The sequence below is a fragment of the Papio anubis genome, chromosome 13 (assembly GCF_008728515.1).
Source record: "Papio anubis isolate 15944 chromosome 13, Panubis1.0, whole genome shotgun sequence".
Taxonomy (NCBI): Eukaryota; Metazoa; Chordata; class Mammalia; order Primates; family Cercopithecidae; genus Papio; species Papio anubis.
This window is the reverse complement of record NC_044988.1, coordinates 100,884,837-100,909,570: the sequence shown is the minus strand read 5'-3', so window position 1 is coordinate 100,909,570 and position 24,734 is coordinate 100,884,837. Positions and strand designations below refer to the sequence as shown.

General features: G+C 42.7%; 1 protein-coding gene across 7 annotated transcripts in view; it reads right to left on the bottom strand.

Annotated features, from left to right (window-relative positions):
* The window catches only part of NUP214 (nucleoporin 214), a 112,408-nt gene that overhangs the window by 21,336 nt on the left and 66,338 nt on the right, over positions 1 to 24,734 (bottom strand). For all 7 annotated transcript variants that reach the window (XM_031654644.1, XM_031654646.1, XM_031654648.1 and 4 more), the window contains exons 26-30: positions 24,327 to 24,405; positions 20,698 to 20,782; positions 17,437 to 17,498; positions 13,739 to 15,538; positions 11,357 to 11,427 (exon numbers count right to left, since the gene is read on the bottom strand). In XM_031654644.1, coding sequence (XP_031510504.1) covers positions 11,357 to 11,427; positions 13,739 to 15,538; positions 17,437 to 17,498; positions 20,698 to 20,782; positions 24,327 to 24,405 — 2,097 coding nt within the window. The remainder of the gene's footprint in view (positions 1 to 11,356; positions 11,428 to 13,738; positions 15,539 to 17,436; positions 17,499 to 20,697; positions 20,783 to 24,326; positions 24,406 to 24,734) is intronic.

Below are 24,734 nucleotides of genomic sequence, written 5' to 3'. Positions count from 1 at the left end.
CACCTGAGGTCGGGAGTTCGAGACTAGACTGGCCAACATGGAGAAACCCTGTCTCTACTAAAAATACAAAATTAGCTGGGCGTGGTGGTGCATTCCTGTAATCCCAGCTACCTGGGAGGCTGAGGCAGGAGAATCGCTTGAACCTGGGAGGCAGAGGTTGCAGTGAGGCAGTATCGCGCCACTGCACTCCAGTCTGGTCAACAAGAGCGAAACTCCGTCAAAAAAAAAAAAAAAAAGTGATTTGATAAATAATAGCTTCCCATAAAAATGAAGTCGATCACTAATATACTTTATTGAAGTCAACATGAATTGATAGTTATTGCATCCTCATAAATGGGTGAGGGAGAATTTCATTCATTTTGAGATAAATAATAGGCTTTAAAACATAAAATTATGGACAATCTAAAAACTGTACAAAAAGCAGACAGAAGAGTATAATGAACCCTCCAGACACCCATCAGCCAGATTCAATAATGCTCAACTCATGGCCTGTCAGATTTTGTCTTTACCCCCAAGTACTTCTTATCCTTTATTACAGTGGAGCAAATCTCAGACATATCATTTCATCCACTAATTTTCCTGTATAAATCTATAAAACAAACCATCACCACACGACCATTATATCTGAAAATTTTAACAATAATGCCTTAATATAGTGTAAGGAGTAAGGAGTAAGTGTTTAAGATCTAGACTTAACAATATTACCAAAAAAAATCAACTTGACTCTCCTCAAGTCTCTAGACCCAACCACCACTGCAGAGGAAGTAACAGAGGGTCGAGGATGGTTATCGGGGAATCAGCCCCCAATATTTCAATGTAGGTTCTTTTCTATTTTCCCTAAGTGTCGGCTGGTCTGAGAAATAAAGGGAAAGACTACTAAAGAGAGAAATTTTAAAGCTGGGTGTCCGGGGGAGACATCACATGTCAGCAGGTTCCGTGATGCCCCCTGAGCCGCAAAACCAGCAAGTTTTTCTTATGGATTTCAAAAGGGGAGGGGTGTACGAATAGGGTCACGCTTCAAGGGCAATAAAATATCACAAGGCAAATGGCAGCAGAGCGAGATCACAGGACCAGGATGAAATCAGAATTGCTGATGAAGTTTCATGTCCCACTGGGCATGCATTATCATTGATAACATCTTATCAGGAGACAGGGTTTGAGAGCAGATAACAGGTCTAAAATTTACTAGGCGGGAATTTCCTAATCCTAATAAGCCTGGGGGCACTACAGGAGACCAGGGCTTATTTCATCCCTTGTCTACAACTGTATAAGACAGACACTCCTAGAGTGGCCATTTTGGAGACCTCCCCCTAGGAATGCATTCTCCTTCTCAGGGCTGTTCCTTGCTGAGAAAAAGAATTCAGTGATATTTCTCCTATTTGCTTTTGTAAGAAGAGAAACATGACTCTGTTCTGTCCAGCCCCTCAGGTCAGTGGTTATCTCCCTTGTTCCCTGAAAATCGCAGCCATCCTGTTCCTTTTGGATGTCCAGATTTTATATTGTTCAAATACAGATGCTCTACAAATAATTTGCGCAGATAACGCAATCATCACAGGGTCCTGGGGCAACATACATCCTCAGCTTATGAAGATGACAGGATTAAGAGATTAAAGACAGGCATAGGAAATCACAAGAGTATTGGGCCGGGCGCGGTGGCTCACGCCTGTAATCCCTGCACTTTGGGAGGCCGAGGCGGGCGGATCACGAGGTCAGGAGATCGAGACCATCCTGGCTAACACGGTGAAACCCCGTCTCTACTAAAATACAAAAAATTAGCCGGGCGCGGTGGCGGGCGCCTGTAGTCCCAGCTACTCGGGAGGCTGAGGCAGGAGAATGGCGCGAACCCGAGAGGCGGAGCTTGCAGTGAGCCAAGATGGTGCCACTGCACTCCAGCCTGGGCGACAGAGTGAAGACTCCGCCTCAAAAAAAAAAAAAAAAAAAAAAAGGAAATCACAAGAGTATTGATTGGGGAAGTGATAAATGTCCATGAAATTTTCACGATTTATGTTCAGAGATTGTAGTAAAGACAGGCGTAAGAAATTACAAAAGTATTAATTTGGGGAACTAATAAATGTCCATGAAATCTTCACAATTTATGTTCTTCTGTCACGGCTTCAGCAGGTCCCTCTGTTCGGGGTCCACTTCCCGCAACAGATGGCGCTCACTTGGAAGCTGTGCAGTCAGCAACCAGATCATGGGAAACGCCACAGGACAAGTGACCAGCTTTGTTCAACAACTGAACTACCAGGAAAAATTCAAAAGGGAGACGTGAAAGGGGAACCTACAGATAAAGAGACTTAAGAGACATAGCAAGCAATCTCAATGTGTGGCCTTTATTTGGTCCTAATTCAAGAAAACAAAATGTAAAAAGAAAAAGAGACATTTATGAGACTTTTTCAGAGAGGCATTTCCTGACCATCTAACCTAAACCATCTTCCCCAATTATTATCACATCATGCTTTATTTCTTCATAGTACTTAACACTATCTGAAATTATACTGTTTTATTAAAGGATGACTCCCTCCATCTAATGGAAGCTCCATGAACACAGCCACTTTCACCTGTCCTACCCACCATGAAATCCTATATGAATGATTAAATTAATCTGAACAGACTTTGGTTTCAGCACTGGTTCTACAATTTACTAGCTAAGTATTCCATCTTAACAAAATGTTGAGTCTTCTGATCCATGAATATGGCATGTATTTTCATTTATTTAGGTTGTCATTAATTTCAACAATGTTTTATAGTATTCATTGCATAAGTTTTGCACTTCTTTTGTGAATTTATCCTACCCATTCTGTCTCTTACCCTTCCAGGATTCTGATTACACAAATGTCGGACTGCCTGATATTGTTGCATAGATAGCAGAAATGCTCTATCCATTTTTTTTTCCATCTCTCTGACCTTCCTTTTAGATAATTTCTATTGATATGTCTTCGAGTTCACCGTTCTTTTGTAGTATTCACTCTGCTGTTAAGCCTAATTTTTTTTAATTTCACATACTAGATTTAAACTTCAAACACAGATAAAGACTTCTGTTTTTCTTTTTTTTTTTTTTGAGACAGAGTCTCACTCTGTTGCCCAGGCTGGAGTGCAGTGGCCGGATCTCAGCTCACTGTAAGCTCCGCCTCCCGGGTTTACGCCATTCTCCTGCCTCAGCCTCCTGAGTAGCTGGGACTACAGGCGCCCGCCACCTCGCCTGGCTAGTTTTTTGTGTTTTTTAGTAGAGACGGGGTTTCGCCGGGTTAGCCAGGATGGTCTTGATCTCCTGACCTCGTGATCTGCCCGTCTCAGCCTCCCAAAGTGCTGGGATTACAGGCTTGAGCCACCGCGCCCAGCCCTGTTTTTCTTTTCTTTTTTTTTTTTTGAGACAGAGTCTCGCTCTGTTGCCCAGGCTGGAGTGCAGTGGCCGGATCTCATCTCACTGCAAGCTCCGCCTCCCGGGTTCACGCCATTCTCCTGCCTCAGCCTCCTGAGTAGCTGGGACTACAGGCACCCACCACCTCACCCTGCTATTTTTATTTTTGTATTTTTTATTAGAGACGGGGTTTCACCATGGTCTTGATCTCCTGACCTTGTGATCTGCCCGCCTCGGCCTCCCAAAGTGCTGGGATTACAGGCGTGAGCCACCGCGCCTGGCCTGAGTCCCAGATTTAAGAAGACTGAGCTCACCTCTGGTTAGCCCAACATTGTCTCCGCTTAGGTTTTAGGTTATTGGTCTACAAGTACCTGAGGTGGGAGCCAGGAGGAAGTATCACCTTTCAAACAATAGTTACAGAAAACAAGAGAATGTAAGACCCTGTTAGTTCTTTCTACTTTTTAGTGCTGCCTTTAGTTCCTTTTTCTTTGCAAAAGTTGGGGAGGATTGGCGGGGGAGAGCTGGAGGATATGTATGCCGAATAAATTATTGTTGCACTTATAAGTCTTTCAGATCCCAATCTGAGCTTTTAATCTGATTGACTGAAGCCAGGTGTGGTGGCTCCTGCCTGTAATCCCAGTACTTTGGGAGGCCGAGGTGGGTGGATCACCTGAGGTCAGGAGTTTGGGACCAGCCTGCTCAACATGGTGAAACTCCAACTCTACTAAAAATACAAACATTAGCCAGGTGTGACAGTGACCACCTGTAGTCACAGCTACTACTTAAGAGGCTGAGGTGGGAGAACCGATTGAACCCGGGAGGCGGAGGTTGCAGTGAGCTGAGACTGCGCTACTGCACTCCAGCCTGGGTGACAGAACAAGATTCCATCGCTAAATAAATAAATAAATTTGACTGACTGTGACAGGGTTCTCACTTTGTCACCCAGGCTGGAGTGCAGTGATGCAAACACAGCTCACTGCAGCAGCCTTGACCTCCCAGGCTCAAGTGATCCTCCCACCTCAGCCTCCTTAGTAGTTGGGACTACAGGCATGCACTGCCACGTCTAGCTAACTTGTGGGTCTTTTATTTTGTAGAGATGAGAGTTTTGCCATGTTAGTCTCAACACTCCTGAGCTCAAGCTATCTGACCACCCCGGCCTCCCAAAGTGATAGGATCACAGGTGTGCACCACTGCACCCAGCCTAGGAATATGGTTTTCAAAGTTTATCTATAAGTAGCATGAACGAGAACTTCATTCATTCATTCATTCATTCGTTCGTTTGCTTGAGACGGAGTCTCTCTGTTGCCCAGGCCGGAGTGCAGTGGCATGATCTCGGCTCATTGCAACCTCCGCCTCCTGGGTTCAAGCGATTGTCCTGCCTCAGCCTCCTGAGTAGCTGGTACTACCAGCGCACGTCACCATGCCCACTAATTTTTGTTTTTGGTAGAGACAGGGTTTCACCATGTTGGCCAGGATGGTCTCCATCTCTTGACCTCATGATCCACCTGCCTCAGCCTCCCAAAGTGCTGGGATTACAGGCGTGAGCCACCACACCCGGACAAGAACTTCACTTCTTTTTATGGCTGAACAATACTCCACTGACTGTATATACCACATTTTGTTTATCCGTTCATCTGCTGTTTGACACTTGGGTTGTTTCTACCTTTTGGCTACTGTGAATAATGCTGCAATGAACACTGATGTGCAAGTATTTGTTCAAGTCTCCTTTTTTCAATTGCTTTGGGCATTCTACCCCAGTGTAGAACTGCTGGGTCATATGCTAGAAGTACTACATTTAGCTTTTTGAGAAACCACCAAACTATAGTAGCTGCACAATTCTGCATTCTCACCAGCAATGTATGAGGGTTCTAATTTCTCCATATTCTTGCTAACACTGGTTATTTTTATTTTTCACTTTTTAAATGATAGCCATCCTAGTGGATGTGAAGTGGTATCTTAACTAATTGTGGTTTTGATTTTCATTTCCCTCATTAGTTTAATGCTATTTGATCACCTTTTCATGTAATTACCGGTCATTTATTTTGCTTGCCCCCATCACTGCCAACAGCTCCTTCTCCAGCCAGTACATTTTCTCAGTCTTTGGCAAGGCCTCTCTACTACCTGCTCAAACCCAGACCTGGCATCTGCCCCTAGCAGCAGCTGTGCCACAGTGCTCACACCTATGATGGGCTCCACTCTCTGGAAATCAGTTCAACAAGGCTTTCTGCCACTCTTCAATAGTCCAATTATGACAGATTTTCCAAAGATGATCACGGCATTACTTCTAGTCCCATATGCTCTTCTAGAGCAAGAGGTGGCCTCTATATCTCCTCTTGAACCTGGATGGGAATTTGTGAGTGCCCTGATGAAGAGGATGCAACCTAAGTGATGTTCTGTGACTTCTGAGGATAGGTCATAAAAGGTTATACAGCTTCAGCATGGCTCTTCCGCTTTCTTGGAATGTTCGTCCTTGGAACCTAGCCACCATGTTGTGAGGGAGCCCAGGCTACACAGGCCAAATGTAGGTGTTCAGCTAACAGCTCTAGTTAAGGTCTGAGCCAACAGCCAAGCCAACCACTGACAGAGTGAGCCTTCAGATGACTCCCGTCTCAAGTCTTCCCTTCTTCCAGCTGAGACCACAGATACTGTGAAGACAAGCCATCCCCACTAAGTACATCCGAAGTTATGACCCACAGAATCCAAGACTATAATAAATAAGTAGCTGTTGTAGGCTACTAGGTTTTGAGGCAATTTGTTATACAGTAGTAAATAATTCCAATACTGCCAGAGTAAGTGTGATTTCTATATTATCTGATTTTTTCTTGGTGTTATTATGGCAGTGAAGGTTTTCTATATCCTTTTACATCCTAGCCAGAATCTGTCTAGCATCTTTAGAGTTTTCTGAGGATACTTCTGCTACCTGAAAGTTCATTCATTTCCACAATGCCTATCATGTGCCAGACACAGTCTTAAGCATTGGAGATGCAGCAATAAATAGAAACAATAAGGCCCCTGCCATCATAGAAAAAAACCTTGATTTCAATCTTTGGCCCTTCCAATTGCAAACATAATTTCTGTGGAGGAAGAATATGGAGTGGAAGGGGAAGTAACAATATGGAGTTTATCACAGTGATGTTTTCTGTTTCTTTGGTTCAACATTGTGCTTGTCAGTTATACATGTAGCTGAAATCTGCTCATTTTCCTAGCTGGATAATATTCTACTATGAGACCAGGTATGGTGTCTTATGCCTGTTATCTCATCAGCACTTTGGGAGGTCCAGGTGGGAGGATCACTTGGGCCAGGAGTTCCAGACCAGCCTAGGTAACATGGTGAGACCCCTTCTCTACAACAAATTGAAAAAATTAGTTGGGCATGGTGGTGCATCTGTGGACCTAGTTATTCTGGAGACTGAAATAGGAAGACTGCCTGAGCTCAGGAGATCAAGGCTGCAATTACCTGTGACTGTGCCACTGCACTCCACCCTGGGTGACAGAGCGAGATCCTGTCTCAAAAAAAAAAAAAAGAAAAGAGGGCTGGATATAGTGTCTCATGTCTGTAATCTCAGCACTTTGGGAGGCTGAGGCAGGCAGACTGCTTAAGTCCAGGAGTTCAAGAGCAGCCTTGGCAACATGTGAAACCCCGTCTCTACAAAAAAATAGAAAAAATTAGCCAGGCACAGTGTGTACACCTGTAGTCTCAGGTACTTGGGTAGCTAAGGCAGGAGAACCACTTGAGCCTGGGAGGCGAGGGTTGCAGTGAGTAGAGAGATCACATCATTGCACTCCAGCCTTGATGACAGGAGTAAAACCCTGTCTCAAAAAAATAAAAAAAAGAAAAAAAAATTCTATTGTGGAATAATATAAATTTACTTACCCATATGAATGTTGATAAACATTTGGGCTGCTTCTAGTCGTAAGCTATTGTAACACTGTTGCTATGAATACACTTGTATACTGATACATATGTGCACAACTTTCTTTAAAGAACAAATTTAGGCTGGGCATGGTGGCTCACGCCTGTAATCCTAGCACTTCGGGAAGTCCAGGTGGGCAGACCACCTGAGGTCAGGAGTTCAAGGTCAGCCTGGTCAACATGGCGAAACCCCGTCTCTACTAAAAATAAAAAAATTAGCTGGGCGTGGTGGTGGGTGCCTGTAATCTCAGCTACTCAGGAGGCTGAGGCAAGAGAATTGCTTGAATCTGGCAGGCAGAGGTTGCAGTGAGCCAAGACCATGCCACCGCACTCCAGCCTAGGCAATAGAATAAGACTCTGTCTCAAAAAAAAACCAAAAAAAAAACCCAAAAAAACAAATCTAGGCCAGTTATAGGAGCAGTACATTTTATTTCATTTCTCTGTGGCATTTGGCTGTATAAATATACCACAATTTATTTATCCATTCTTTAGCTCATAAGCATTTGGGCTGTTTCCTGTGTTTAGCTATTAAGAATATTCTGCTGTGAACATTCTTACCCATATCTTTTGGTGAACAAAGGCACTCATTTCTGTTGGTTACATATTCAGGGTAGATTTGCTGGGCCAAGAGGGATTTTGTATCTAGTTTTGATACTGCCAAATGGTTTTCCAAAGTGGTTAATATGAATTTACACTCTCACTAGCAATGTATGAGTTCCCAGTTGCTCTTCTTCCTCACCAATACTTGGTACTGTCAGCCTTTTAATTTAATTTGGGTATAGTTGTCTTTCTTTTTGAACTATAGGAAATCTTTACATATTCTGAATATAATTACACTGTTGGTTACATAGGCTACAATTTTCCTATTTAATGGCTTGTTTTACCCTAAAATTAAGAAGGCCACAATTTTAGTGAGGTCAAATTTTCCTTCTTTCCAAATAATATCTCTTAGAATTTCTTTTGTTTTCTGAGATGGAGTCTCGCTCTGTCGCCCAGGCTGGAGTCAGGTCTGCTAGATGTAAATTCTTTCAGTACTGGCTTATCTGAAAAAAAGTCTTGATTTCTCTTCATTCTTTAGATATTTTTTGCTGGATTTAGAAATGCTAGGTGGCCAGTTCTGGCTTTCATGGTCATTGCTGAAAAGTCTGCTGTCAGTCTGCCTATGGCTCCCTAGAAAGATAATCTGTCTTTTTTCTCCAGTTGCTGTTAATATTTTATCTTTGGTGTTCTGCAGTATCACTAGGACAGGTCTCAGAATCAGTTTCCTTTTATGCATTCTCGTTTGGCACTTGTTGGGCTTCTGAATCTGTGGGTTACTATTATCAAATAGTTTCAGAAGTTTCTTTCTCTCTTCTCCTTCTGGGATTCTGATTAAATGTACGTTGCATTTTTTCCCACAGGATTTTTTCTCTTTTGTGTCTTTCATTTTGCTTTCTGTGATGCATTCCAGATAACTCAGCTTAACCTACCTTCTACTTAGGTGAGCAAACTACAGCTCGGGGGCCAAATTCAGCCCTTGGGTCAGCAAACTACAGCTCAGGGGCCAAATCCAGCTCACTGCCTGTTTTTGTAAACAAAGCTTTACTGAACACAATCAAGCTCATTCGTTTACATATTGTCTATGGCTGCTTTTGCACTACAATGGCAGCATTGAGCGCTTCTGACAGAGGCTATCCATAGCCCTCAAAGCTGGAAACGTTGACTACCACATTCTGTTCTAGTGCGCCACTACTCCTTTCAGAAGGTCTAATCTGCTCCAAATAGAGCCACTGAGTTTAAACGTGAGTTTAATCATTATATTTTCCTAGAAATTCTATTTCGTTCTTCTTCAAATCTGCTATGACACTTCTTATGATTTTCTGTTCCTTACTGGTGTTTTCAAGTTTGTCTTTGATTTCTTCTAAACTCTGTAAGCCCCAGCTGCTTGATAGTTTAGGTAGTCTGTGCAAAGGTAATTTCTGATGCTTATTCTGGCTCTTGCTCATAGTTCCTGGTTTCCTTGTGCGTCTCATTTAGGGACAGAAATTACTTGTAAGAGTAATTCGAAGGCTAGGTAAAGTTCCTCTCCTTCAGGGTGGGCCTGCGCTGCCTGTGCCAGACACCTGGAGGCAGCATCACCCTGGAACCATATCAGTCTAGTCACGGGCTGAGACCTGTCAACATGGAGTCCCAGCTGATTGTGGGAGGGTCTCTTTTAGACTCCCCACTTTGTGCATATCTTAGTTGGTGATTTTTGTCCCTTCACCTTAGGGGTTATTAAATAGAAAATTCACATTTTCTCAGGTTAGTAAATGCTGTCAGGGCACAACTGACTTGTGGGCTCCACTTTACTTCTCTAGGTTCCCATTTTCCTTTTGGCTTGGTAAAATACCTTGTTTATTGGTGCTTTTAAAAATGGGGTTTTTATGTTTTATCTAGCATTTTTTAGCAGTTTTCAGTAGGGAACGTGGTTCCCCTGAATGACTTAGTCCTCTACTACCAGAAACTGGAAATCAGAAGTTCTACTTCTCTCTTAAGAAAGATCACGGACTAGGGCAGAGCCTATCTTCAAAGGAAAACAGAGATGATAAAGAAAATTTCTTTCTGAAGATGCATATTATGCCTACCACTTTATTAACTCCTTGACTAATACAAATTCTACCTTCAGAAAGTCACAATCCTTTCTGATAAATCAGGGTAGTATCTTTCTTCATAAGGGCTCCTTAGGAGGTTACTATGATCTAAATCATCTCAATGTAGCTGGTGTCTGATGTAACAGTTAATTTAACCTCTCTGGGCCTTCAGTGTCCTCATCTCTTAAATGGCGATAACAATCTCGCCTATCTTATGGAGGTGCTGTGACGCTTACATGAATTAATTTGTATAAAAGACTTAAAATTATGCCTGGCACATAGATAACTGCTAGCTACATAACATCAAACAGCTCAGTTCACCAAAAGGAGTCTCCGGGCTACATAGAGCTTAGCAAAGGGGACGTATAGGTTGCCAAACTTTCTTCCTCTTTTTTCTTTTTAAACAACCACTTAAAAATATAAAAACTGGCCAGGGACAGTGGCTCACGCCTGTAATCCCAGCACTTTGGGAGGCCAAGGCGGGTAGATCACCCTGAGCTCAGGAGTTAAGAGACCAGACCAGCCTGGGCAACATGGGAAAACCCTGTCTCAACCAAAAATACAAAAAGAAAAAAAAAAAAAAATAGCTGGGTGTGGTGGCACAAGCCTGTAGTCCCAGCTACTTGGGAGACTGAGGTGGGAGGATGACTTGAGCCTGGGAGGTGGAGGCTGCAGTCAGCCAAGACTGCACCATTGTCCTCCAGCCTGGGCAACAGAGTTAGACCCTGCCTCCAAAAAAAAAAAAAAAAAAACAAAAAAATATAAAAATAAATATATATATATATATATATATATACACACACACACACACACACACACACACCATTCTTAAAGAAGTTAAACAATGAACCCCAAAAAAGCCAAACGGTATATTTAGCCCTCAGACTGTAGTTTGTCAACCCTTGGCCTAACATGCAGGGGACTGATAGAAATCATGCAATGTGGCCAGGCGTGTCAGTTCACGCCTGTAATCCCCTTGCACGAGGATCGCTTGAGGCCAGGAGTTTGAGACCAGCCTGGCCAACATAGTGAGACTGTATCTCTACAAAAATAAAAAATTAGTTGGGTGTTATGGCGCATGCATATAATCCTAGCTACTGGGGATGCTGAGGCAGGAGGATTGCTTGAGCCCAGGAGTTTATGGCTAGAGTGAGCTGTGACTGTGCCACTGTACTACAGCCTGGGCAACAGAGCAAGATCCTGTATCTAAAGAAAAAAGGAATCAGGCAATGTGCTTTCAAAATACTTTCCCAGAAGACTGTGGAAGGAGGATCAAAATTCTAGTGATCCTCTTTAATCAGAGGCTGAGGCTCCTGCATCTCCAAGGCAGTTGAAGGGAGTACAGCTTAAGAACCACACATGGCTATTTGCTGGATTTAGATATACAACATGAACTGATTATATAACAGTGAAGAAAGCTGAATGGGTTTGATACATGTTGACATGAATGAAGACAAATGCATATTTTACCTGGCCAAAGACTGTTCCACCAGTACTGGCTGCTTGACCAAACACAGAACCAGTATTACTAGACCCAAAACCTGTAAAATACAAAGAAAACAAAAATTCAATTTGGATTGGATGAGTCTTTTAAAACATTAAAGTTTTTTTTTTTTTTTTGAGGCACAGTCTCACTCTGTCGCCAGGCCGGAGTGCAATGGTGCGATCTTGGCTCGCTGCAACCTCTGCGTCCCGGGTTCAAGTGATTCTTCTGCCTCAGCCTCCTGAGTAGCTGGGACTACAGGTGTGCGCCACCATGCCCAGCTAATTTTTGTATTTTTAGTAGAGACAGGGTTTCTCCATGTTGGCCAGGATGGTCTTGATCGCTTGACCTCATGATCTACCCGTAGCCTTGGCCTCCCAAAGTGCTGGGATTACAGGTGTGAGCCACCACACCCAGCCTAAGTTTGTTTCTTTTTAAATGACATTCAGGTGTGCTAAGATAGCCCATAATAAATTAACTTATGAATAAAATGTTTCCCCATCTAGTCTGGAGAAAATTCTGAGCAAATACTTTAAAGACCCTTTTTTCATTGCTAACATTTTAAAGTAGTGCAAGTTCTAAAGCCCTGGGGAATGAATGAATCCTCTCCTACCAAACTCCAAGTGGATGGGGGCTAAGGAAAGCTTATGCTCAGACTTTCAGTGACCAGAAATTCTTTCTAATGACTGACTTAATATTATGAATATTTCTACTCCTCGGTTTCTTCTGAATCTCAAATACCACATTCTTTCAGGGTAGCTTATCTTTCTTCCAGATGGCATAACATGGTTGAAGTGCTGAGCTGAACAGGGCCTGGGAAGATGAGGCAGAACTATTCAACAAAAGAGCTCCAGACAAGGAGTGAGAAGGCAGGAGTTTTATTCTCATTTCTTTTTTTTTTTTTTTTTTGGCGACAGGGGCTTGCCCCCTTGCCCAGCTAATTTTGTATTTTTAGTAGAGAAGGGGCTTCTCCATGTTGGTCAGGCTGGTCTCAAACTCCTGACCTCAAGTGATCCCCCTGCCTCGGCCTCCCAAAGTACTGGGATTACAGGCGTGAGCCACCATGCCCGGCCTCTATTCTTATTTCTGTCACTGATCGGGTAGGTGAGCTTGGACAAGACTCAATTCCTCAACTAGGGCTGAAGTAGACAGCTCAGATACCTTTCCACACAGATACTAAATGAAAGAAGATTCCTCCTTGGGTTCTGAATTTGTTGAAATAGTATGACCATGCCTGTGCATGAGGTCTTCTCAAGTTCTGACTGCAGAGCAAATGGAGCAGTAGTGATACAGACTGTGTTACACGTCCTTCTCTCTTTTAAGACTCACAGGGCCTTCTCCTTGCCCATTTTCTGGACGAAGTCAGCACATTTCCCATCATTCAGCGGCCCTCTGGCCTCTTCACAGGGCATTGGGTGGGTCTCAAAACTGTGTCTGTCTTTTCAACACCATGTCCTTATAGCTGAATTTAGGAGGAGTGTAACAAACATTTGTTGAAGAAAGGAAAATGTTTCCTTTCTAATAAATTATGAGCCATTTTCAAGTTATCATCGAATAATGAATTAGCAGTTACTAGTAATCTTGCCCACAATGAAATCATTGATCCTTGCTTTTCTCCTAGAGTCTACTGCTGAAGAATTACCTTTCACAAGATAACTATCAGAAAGCAAATCTCAGGACAGATTTTCAAATTGCCTTGCTTATTGATAACTTTTAGAAGTAAAAGCAGCTGCTAAAATGGAAAATGCAATAGTGAAGAACTAGGTTTCACTGTCAAAAACAATAAACTGTAGTTTTTACAAAAAGTCACAACATTGAAAATAGAAAAAAACCCAAATCAAATGTCAGTGACTGCGATTACAGCAAGAAAGATGGTGTCGGAGGGGACAGAAAACACTGGCAAGGTGGTGGACTATGATGACACTTGGACTCTCCTGCTGGTTCCACCGGCACTATCCTATCTGACATCAGAGCAGTCTCCTTGAGGCTTGACAGCTTTGGGTATAATGATCTCTAAAGTGCCTTCCAAATTTGAAATTTCCTATTTATTGGTCATTAAATTACTTGCCAGGACCTCAACTAAAGATGCTTGTTTTTTCCCCCATGAAACTGGCACTCTGGTGGCTTGCAGAGTGGACAATTTGCTAAGAAGCAAAACTGGAGCTGCATTAAGCTGTAATGGATCCAGCCAATTAGGCCAAACAAGTTCCTGAGACCACATGTGCTCCAAACTGTCTTCTTTAACCTACAGATTATTTTTGCGTTTCAAGTCTCCCCTTTCTTTTAATTACAAAAGTAATAGGGGTCTGTTGCTAATGTTTCAAACAGCAGAGAGGGAAACAAAGTAAAAAGCTTCCACAAATTCTTACCTGAAGCTTGACAAAAGCTGAACCCAGAGGATGCCGCTGTTGTGGTGGCAGCTGAGGTACCACCAAATACAGAGCCTCCCTGTCCAAAGCCAGGACTCTGCCCAAAAGCAGGAGGGTTGCTTTGGCCAAACAGCCCCCCTCCTGTGTTGGCAGAAGACTGTCCAAATGAGAAGGAACTGGAGCTACTGGTACTTGAGGCGGCACCAAAGACACTTCCACTGGTGGATGTGGGGGTGGAGGAAGCAGGCTGACCGAAGGCAGGCACGGAAGTGAACCCAGGCTGACTGAAGGAAAAACCACTTGCAGCACTGCTCGCTGACTGCCCAAAGACTGAGGCCTGCCCAAAGGCTGTCTGTCCAAAGACCCCTGGGGCTGTGGTGCCAAAAGCTGGGCTGCTAAACCCTGAGCTGCTGACCTGTGGTGTGGCAGCTGCTGTGCTGGCTGTGCTACCAGTCTGCTGCCCAAACAGGCTTGGTGCAGTGCTGGCTGCCACCTGCCCAAACACGGGTGTGGCAGAGGGGGCAGTGGCTGTGTTGTTGGTGAGCTGGCTGAAAGCTGAGCTAGAACTGGCAGCAGGGGGCTGAGCAAAGACTGATGAGCCAGAAGTGACGGTACCAAATGCTGCTGCCTCTGCAGATGGGCTGGGAGCAACAATGGATGTGGTGCTGGGGGCTGTGGGGGCGCTTGATGTTTCGACGGCCACAGGGCCTGCACTTGAGATAGCAGCTGCTGTGACAGCAGTCTGCCCAGGCACAGAAAAGGAGGAAGCAGGTGGTACTGCCTCCGTCCTGACATCAGGGACCCCGGTGGTGGCTGGGGTAGCCTCTGCAGAGAGTGCTACAAGACCAGTACTAGATGCTGCAGTGCCAGAGTTGCTGACGGCAGGCTGGGCAAGAACAGGTTCTTTTTTAACAGAGTCAGGAGTTTGCAGAGGAGCCTGGGGAAGCTGGGCTGACTGTTGTTCCTCTAGAAGTGAGGTTGCTGATGCTGAGACCTCACTGTCGCCTGGCTTCTCAGGCAAAGCTGATGAAGTGGCCTCTTCTGTGCTTCTGCCAGAGGACATAGGCACGGAGGGAGTAGTTGCTGAACTCAGAAGGCTACCGAATGACAATGTGGGGAATGATGTTGGAAGGGGAGTGGCAGCTGTAGTTGGCGGTGGGGCAGATTGGGGCACTGTGCTATTGGTCTGTTGGCTTCCAAATGAAAAACTAGTCTTGCCACCACTTAGAGATGTCCCACCAAAACTGATGACCCCAGAGGATCCTGCACTGGTGACTGGCAGACTGCCAAAAACGCCAGTTGAGGAAGTGCTGGTGGCTGCTGGTGGTGCTACTGTGGTGGTGGTTGCAGAGGAGGTCACAGGGGGTTCCGTGTGCTTCCCTAACACTGAGGGGGCAGTAAAATTAAACCCTGAGGGCACGCCTGACGTCTTGGTTGGCTGGGTACTAGTTAGGCTTGTGGATGAAGCCTTATTGGTTGGCTTTGTAGAATCATCTGCTTGGCCAACCCGCAGTCCTGAAAAACTTCCCAGAGTCTCTCCAGCCAAAGAACTTGGAAACAGAAGCTCTCCCAACTTGGACGGTGGGGTTTCCAGCTTACTAGAGGTGGTGGAAAGAGCAGTTCCAGAAGGTGCCACAGGTCTGCTGCTAGATGCGGCAGGTTCTCCTGGGGTGGTGTTTGATGCGGATGTGATTCCTGAGGGAGGTGAGCTTTCAGGAATGGCCTCATAAGAAGGTTTGCTGCCCCCACCAAATGAGAATGCGTCCGGCTGGCTTGACTCTTTAGTGGAGGGTGTTGCCCCTAGCAAGAAAAAGAAATAAGAAAATGGGTTGGATTTAGCAAAGATGACCCATTACATTTCCATTGATTGTATTTCTAAGCCAAAGTTTCTCTCTTCCCTGTACAGAGTCAGGGTGCCTTGTTCTCACAGCAGCTTTCTCTAAGGAGGTGGAATGTATGCTTCTCCACACAAACATCAGCTCTGAGTTGCCTTTTCACCTCTGGTGAAAAGGAAAAAATATCTTTTTATGACCATTAAATCACAACAAATACAAAATATCTAGAATATGTGAAATTAACATATTATCCCAAAGAGAAATGAAAAGGCCTCTTCCCTTAATTTACCCTAGCTGTGTGCTTTCCTTAATAACATCCTCGGCACAGCACTAGCCTGTGGACCTCCTGATAGACCAGGACTTGATTTGAAATGGAAGTTCTTCCTTCATTTTTACAGGTAAATAAAGTGTCAGATAGAAAATAATTTTTATGTACAATTAATGGCTACTTATTAGTGCTCTACTAAGTCAGCTATTTGACAGAGGCAGTACAGTCTGGTGGTCAAGGACATGGCTCTGGAGCTACGCACTCTGCCACTTGCTGGTTGTGTGAATCTGGAAAGGTTGCTTTACCTCTCTGAGCCTCAATTCCCCCATTTGGAAAATCCAGATCATTACAGTACCTACCCTCAGAGAGCTGTTACAAAGATTGCATGAAATATGGGTAAAGCACCCATAAGGCCTGGTCAAACAACAGTGGTTAATAAATAAAAGAGTAACGACGCTGGGTGTGGTGGCTCACACCTGTAATCCCAGCACTTTGGGAGGTCAAGGCAGGTGGATCACAAGGTCAGGAGTTCGAGACCAGCCTGATCAACATGGTGAAACCCTGTCTCTACTAAAAATACAAAAATTAGCCGGGTGTGGTGGCGGGCACCTGTAATCCCAGCTACTCGGGAGGCTGAGGCAGGAGAATAGCTGGAACCTGGGAGGTGGAGGTGGCAGTGAACTGTGATCACGGCATTACACTCCAGCCTGGATGACAAAAGTGAAACTCCATCTCAAAATACATAAATAAAATAAAAGACTTAATTATAAATGGATAACTGAAAGGCACTTAACAAATAGATCTGGTTTCTTTACAGGTCTTCAAATTCTTTTAAATATTAAAAACATGCTACTGATGGATTTTTTTTTTTTTTGGGACAGAGTTTCACTCTTGTTGCCCAGACTGGAGTGTAATGGCACAATCTTGGCTCACTGCAACCTCGCCTCTCTCAAGTGATTCTCCTGTCTCAGCCTCCTGAGTAGCTGGGATTATAGGTATGCGCCACCATGGCCAGCTAATGTATTTTTAGTAGAGATGGGGTTTCTCCATGTTGGTCAGGCTGGTCTTGAACTCCTGACCTCAGGTGATCCGCTCGCCTCGGTCTCCCCAGACGTTGGGGTTACAGGCGTGAGCCACCGTGCCCAGCCTATTGATGGATTTTTAACAACATGCATGGGATCAGTGCATTTGCTAGTATGTTATCAAGGAAAAAAATGAGTTTGGTCTTTCATTTCTACAGTCTATCTATTACTATGTCTATCTTGCCCTACAGAATCACCCTATAAATTGATGAAATTTTAAATTACAGATAAAAAAATGGAGAAATTTTATTTCACATATTTAGCATTTAAATGTTAAAGCACAGCCCTGATTTTCCAGAAGCAAATCCTTTCCTTGTCCTTAATTATAAAAATAGAAATCGTTCACATCAGTTTCTTGAATTAAGCATATTTCTAATGCACATTATCAACACTGAACTTATTGCAGATACTGTAAGACTCAAGAACAAGTCAAATACTAACATCTGGGCAAAAATAACCTGTACTTGTTTAGAGAAAACACATGAGTAATGCTACTGAACACACAGTCTGTACCTTGTGCAGCACTGAAATTAGAAGACGGTGTTGGTGTGATTATCCCAAAATTAAAGCCAGTCCTAACAAGTAGAAAAAGAGAAATTAAAAAGGAACAAACCAAGGCACAATATTACCCTCTTAATATTCCATTTTATCATTCATTCATACAAACCGCCCTCAGGAATTTACAATCTAGAAGATAAACGACAACAGAGTCAAAGCACCTATCTTAGAAGCAGTAAGGCGACTCTACGATCTCTAAGCAGAGAGAAGCAGTTTGTGGGTGAGATACGATATGGATAGCAGTTGAGAGCCCCTTGAGGGATGGCTGGGCTTTCTGTAGCAGAAGTTTGTGTGGGGACTTCTTGCAAGATGAGCAAAGCTGCAGCAGTAGAGAAACATGACAAATGTGCATGTGGGAATAGTGGCCGGAGCAGATGGTCTGTTAAGTGAGAGGACAGAAGGAAGGTCTGGCGAGACAAAAGCACTTAGACTAGGAAGAGCCTCTCAGAACCCCTCCAAAACCAACAAGCATGTCAGAGAGTCCCACACTGCTAGGGAAAACAATGGATACAATGAAACAGAAGCCCTATCTCAGTCATTCTGACAGAACTGAGTTTTAGGGCTAGGAAAATCTGGTTCAAAAACTTTCTGACTCCTTTCACCATCTCCTCTCTCCTTCTGTACGTTTTCTTTACACTGTAAGTGAAGACACCATAGCTAAGGAAGAACATCCCACGCCAGTGTGAATCAGAACAGATTATTCACTGTGATAAAATCTCAGGCCAGGCATGGTGGCTCACATCTGTAATCCCAGCATTTTGAGAGGCTGAGGCAGGTGAATCCTTTGAGCCCAGGAGTTTGAGACCAGCCTGGGCAACATAGTGAAACCCTGTTTCTCAAAAAAAAAAACAAAAAAAACCCCAAAACCAAACAAAAACAACAAAAACCCCCAAAAACTAAAACCCAAAAATTAAAAAAAAAAAAATCAGCCAGCTGTGGTCCCAGTAGTCCCAGTTATCAGGGGGGCTAATCAATCCTGGAGGCGGAGGTTGTAGTTAGCCACGATTGTGCCACTGTACTTTTTTTTTTTTGGGGGGGGGTGACAGAATCTTGCTCTGTCACACACACACACACACACACACACACACACTTCAAATGGCAGATTTTAAACTAGCTTTAAAATGTAAGAGACCAAGCACATCAAATATACTAAATAATGTATTAACTTAGACACTTTTGCCCATCATATTAAAAATAAAACAAAACACAACATTTCTTTGTGAAGAAATTTTATCTAACAGTGTCAAGCCCTTGATTCAATGACCCTACCTTTTCTGGGTTATTTTAAAAATGGGAAGAGGGCCAGGCGCAGTGGCTCACGCCTACAATCCCACCACTTTGGGAGGCTGAGGCGGGTGGATCACTTGAGGCCAGGAGTTCAAGACCAGTCTGGCCAACATGAAAAAACCCCATCTCTATTAAAACACAAAAATTAGCTGGGCGTGGTGGTACACACCTGTAATCCCAGCTACTTGGGAGGGTGGGGCAAGAGAATCACTTGAACCCGGGAGGTGAAGACTACAGTGAGCCAAGATCTCACCACTGTGCTCCAACCAGGGTGATGGAGTGAGACTGCCTCAAAATCAAAAAAAGAAAAAAAGAAAAAAAAAAAAGAAAGAAGAATATCATTTCATGGAAGTAAATACTGATTATTAGCCATCTGTAAAGGATGTAATAATTCTTGGCATTGACCTTCTCTTTAAAATTTGCTTCAAATTACCTTTGGGAAATATAAAACATAATGATTTATAATAAAGAAAAAAATATACATGTTACTTTCCCCCTCAAATAATATTCTAATACCCTCTTTTCTCCTTAGGCTGAAGGACACCCAATATATTAAAATCAGGAAAAAGAGACTGGTTAACATGATCCCAGTTACAAAAGCATAAACTGAAGAACTTAAGAGGCTTTTCTAATGGAACTGAATGCACAATACTTCAATGGCAAAAAATCCTTTTGACACATTTTGATCTCAGTTCCACAGAGTCTAACCCCATCACTGCAGGGAAGAGAATGCTTCAGCAGCTCACACAGGTTTCAACATGAGTGCTCGTAGCACAGAGAACAGGCACCTTAACAAAGGCTCATCTTGAAATGAGGTTTAGAAGATTCTTTCATTTTTTAAAAACAATTCAACTTTACAAGTATAGCCATCGTTGTTTTTTTAAAATTAGAAATGGAAACAGATTCCTCCACATCTATATAAAATCTCAAATTTCAAATGCCTATTATCTATTGTCTTTCATTACATTCTCTAAGAAGTTCAGTGTGTGTGTGTGTGTATATATATATATATATATATATATTTTTTTTTTTTTTTTTTTTGAGACGGAGTCTCACTCTGTCACCCAGGCTGGAGTGCAGTGGTGCGATCTCGGCTCACTGCAAGCTCTGCCACCCGGGTTCACCATTCTTCTGCCTCAGCCTTCCCAGTAGCTGGGACTATAGCCCAGCTAATTTTTTGTATTTTTAGTAGAGACAGGGTTTCACCGTGTTAGCCAGGATGGTCTCCATCTGCTGAAATTGTGATCCTCCTGCCTCTGCCTCCCAAAGTGCTGGGATTATAGGCGTGAGTCACCGTGCTTTTTTTTTGTTTTTTTTTTGAAGATGGGGTTTCACTCTGTTGTAACCTCGAACTCCTGGGCTCGAGGGATCCTCCCACCTCAGCCTCCCAAGTGGCTGGGACTATAGGAGTGAACCACCGCACCTGGTTAATTTTTCAATTTTTTTGTAGAGATGAGGTCTCGCATTTTGCCCAGGTCAGTCTCCAATTTCTGGCCTCAAGCAATTCCCCCACCTTGGCCTCCCAAAGCACTAGGATTATAGGCATGAGCCATCATGTTTGTCCAGCAAAGCCAATTTGAATGTCACATCTAGTCCCCAAAATGGTGTCAGAATGGAAACACCTCAGTGTGACAAACTAAATGAACTACAGAATTTAGCAGACTCACTACCCAAAGAAAATGAGGCTTAGGCTAAAAAACAAAACAGATACACAAATATGTAACAAATATGTATTAACTTGAATTGCAAAGGGAAAACTGATTTACATGAGAACATTAAGCTACTGCCACTACCATCAGATGTATTACTGCCGTGGTAAGAACTCTGGGTTCATACACATTTAATAAGTATATAAATATATCTACAATTGTAAGATTTGGGGAAGCTAATTGTTAGTAATCTGCCATAAAACTTAAGTTCATTACTGACCCTGATGAAGAAAATGAGAAAGGCTTGCTGAACTGCCCAGAAGCGGATGGAGTCGAAGTCACAGTTGTTTCTATCTTGGCTGTCCCTGAAATTATGGAGGAAAAAAAAAAAAAAAAGAATATTACAAAAAGACAGAAGCACTGTTCCAGGGTATAATTCCCTGTAGCTCAGCCTGTGTGGTGCTGCTTCGCACTGCATGTGCCTTCTGTGACACGTCAGTGGCCATGGGGAGTGAGCACATTGCCTCACTTGTGCTCGAGGTCTCTGAAATTGCTCTGTGGCTCTGTCAATATTAATTCCAGTCTAAGGCGTGCCATCCTCTCATTTACAGAAAATATATCAAGATAATTCCAGTACAGTTTAAATGTATAATTTTAAAAGTACATTCTTATATATTTCAATGGTAGGAGAAAATGCTTATAATGTGAGGCTAACCCCCCTCCCCACAAAAGTAAATAAAACTATATATAATGTAGCTTTATAATTATTTGAAATTAATCTATGCTGAAGGACAAAAGTCCAAAAGAGAAATAGGTTCATAAGCTAAATATTTGTGAGTAGTGACTTTAAGGCTGTTTACTTCTATATACATTTCTGCATTTTCCATAGATTTTGTTGGTATTTAGCAAATAATCGTGCTCTTTTTTTAAAATTATAGATGTAAGACATGATTGCTATAATATAGAGACATGCAAGAAGGTTAAAAGTGCAATCCATCATTCTACCCATGTTCAATTTCACTCTAACTACTTACTTAGAGTTTGGGGACAAACTTCAGTCTTTTCCCTGCTGCTCTACTTTATTTATTTATTTATTTAGAGACAGAGTCTCGCTCTGTTTCCCAGCCTGGAGTGCAGTGGCGCAATCTTGGCTCACTGCAATCTCCGCCTCCCAGGTTCAAGCGATTCTCCTGCCTCAGCCTCCCAAGCAGCTGGAACTATAGGCATGCACCACCATGCCCAGCTAATTTTTGTACTTTTTTTTTTTTTTTTTAGTAGAGACAGGGTTTCATCATGTTGGCCAGGCTGGTCTCAAATTCCTGACCTCAGGTGATCCGCCCGTCTTGGCCTCCCAAAGTGCTAGGATTACAGGCATGAGCTACCACGCCCAGCCTTGCTCCACTTTAAAAGGGGGAAAGGGGAGAGGAAAACTGTATTTAAAAAGCCCAAATCAAATGAAACTAAACCAAACAACAAGAAAAAAAAATCCTTCTAAAATAAACAAACACAGGGTAGATAGTAGTACAAATATTTTTAAAACTACTGGTATATGATGTAAAGTGTATGGGATGAAAAATCACAATCTAAATCATCAGAGTACTAGTTAAATTTAATAGGGTATAACTACACAGTGAGGTTGTGGACAGCTCTTAAAATGAGTAAGGTGGATCTGTATCATACCTGGAGAGACAAAGACATTTATTGTAAGAGGGGGCAGAGAAGGGGAAATAAGTTACAAAATCAATATATATAGGATATGTAGTACATAGGATATTTTTCTTTAAAAAACAATGAAGTAACCTCAAGAGATATACATGAAATCATGATCTCTGGAATACAGAATCTATATGGCAGCTTTCACACTCTACATTATATATCTCTACACCATAGACTTTTTCTGGACATGTAATAGTTTTACAACCAGAAAAACAATGAAGGCATTTCCATTATTAATTAGTAAGAGAACTGTTCTCTAGAGGTTTTAGAAATGATCTTTTTCAAAAAGAAACTTATTGCAAACTCTTAAATAGCACCTTTCAGGGAAGTTTTCCTACCAAAAGAAAAAAGTTCTTTTCTAAACCTTGATTACCTGGCAAGTGAAAACAGAAGTGAACACCTCATAATGACAGAGAGGACTTCATGATCAGCATTGAATGGTGAATCTCCGAAATTTCTTGCAAGTCACACTACTTGCCTAGACATGCATAAAGCAAAGTTCCTTAGGTTTCTTGGATTCTAACTCCAAGAGTGACAAAAACCTCTCCAATGAAGCAGTTGAAAAAAGAGTATATGATCTTTCAAAACTTTTTTGTAAAATATTCAAGTCTTTGACAATTCCACTATAAAATTTTCCTTTTAACATAAAGCTTTAGGCCCCAGTCGAGAAGTGCTAGATACCTCCTTCTCATGTGAGGCGTACATGATACTAACTGTGGTTCCATATCAATCCGAATTCTAGAATACAACTCTGGCTTATGCAATAATGGCTTTCTTCTGCAAGGAATAGCTACTAAAGGTAAACCCAGTATCCAATCACAAAGTTTGGGATTACAGAGAAAGTCAGAATGATTGCATGACTGAGATTATGAGAGGCAGACTGCTAATGTATGAAGCTCAATTTCCTTTTTTTTTTCTTTTTTTGAGACGGAGTCTCACTCTGTCGCCCAGGCTGGAGTGCAGTGGCCGGATCTCAGCTCACTGCAAGCTCCGCCTCCCGGGTTTACGCCATTCTCCTGCCTCAGCCTCCCGAGTAGCTGGGACTACAGGTGCCCGCCACCTCGCCCGGCTAGTTTTTTGTATTTTTTTTAGTAGAGAGGAGGGGGTTTCACCGTGTTAGCCGGGATGGTCTCGATCTCCTGACCTCGTGATCCGCCCGTCTCGGCCTCCCAAAGTGCTGGGATTACAGGCTTGAGCCAACGCGCCCGGCCAAGTTTTTGTATTTTTTAGTAGAGACGGAGTTTCACCGTGTTAGCCAGGATGGTCTCGATCTCCTGACCTCGTGATCCACCCGTCTCGGCCTCCCAAAGTGCTGGGATTACAGGTGTGAGCCACCACGCCCGGCCTGAAGTTCAATTTCTAACAGAATTTGCTTGAAGGCCCACTTAAGAGCATGACTGAAACAAACGCCAGAATCCATCCAGAGTGTTGTAAAAATTCAGTACTGCAGACAGCACAAGACCCTTGCAGCAGGAAGTAATACATACCAAATTAAGTAGCCTATAATAAAGGAGCCAACAAAAGGGGACACTGAGGAAGACCCACATTCTGCATCAAGTTGGTTTGGGCAATGACACTTGGACAAAGTGTCTGGTCAAAACACTCATGGTTACTGTGAAAACCAAATTAAGAATAATTATGTTTGAGTGAGTGTAGGAGAAGTTATGTGAAGCCATAAAATCTCATAATAGGGACTCATTATATACACTGAGATCTTACAAATCTGTTTTACTTTCTCTACCTTACAGGTTTTTGAATTGGCACTGTGGACCAACAGAATTTTTAATTCCTTTGAGTGGAAGAAATAGCGTTTAGCATTTTGATCCATTCCGCTCTCAACTGTGATCATCCAGCAAGGAAGAAAAATATAATACTATTGCTCCATTTTAGGAAAAGAATTTAAAGGGAGGTTTTTCTCCTATTGCTCTATCATCTTTCAAACTAACCTCAAAATTTCAGAAGTCTACATAGCCACTGAAGGGCATACTAATTTTCTAGAAATTCTTCATTAGCTGAATGAAGTCTTTCAAATATGATCTCTTGTCTATAGTCATACTACCCTAAATGCTCCCAATCTCATCAAATGTGACTCCTGTTTCCTATGGCAACTGTTTCAGTGATCTAGAACAATAACCCCTATTGTGAAGTGCTTCTTTCACCTTTATTTTCAAGAAAACAAAAATGTAAACTGACCTGAAGCTTTGTCACCAGATGGTAACTGACCGGATACTGGTGTAGGCCCAGATGGCTTAAGGGAATTTATTAGAGACCCCTATAACAGAATACAAGCAAAATGTTCATGTTAAACCACTAACCATCCTTTGTAACAAAGAAATATGCAAAATGTAAACATAAAAATGTAACTTAAAATAAGCAAGCACACTTTTAGTTAAATTACCAAAAAGAAAAAGAAAGGAAACAAAAAAAAAGGTCTCAATTTAAGTTAACCATGTGTAAGATCATATTAAAGGATGAAAACAGGCTAGGTGTGGTGGCTCATGCCTGTAATCCCAGCACTTTAGGAAGCCAAGGCAGGCAGATCACAAGGTCAGGAGATCGAGACCATCCTGGCTAACATGGTGAAACGCCGTCTCTACTAAA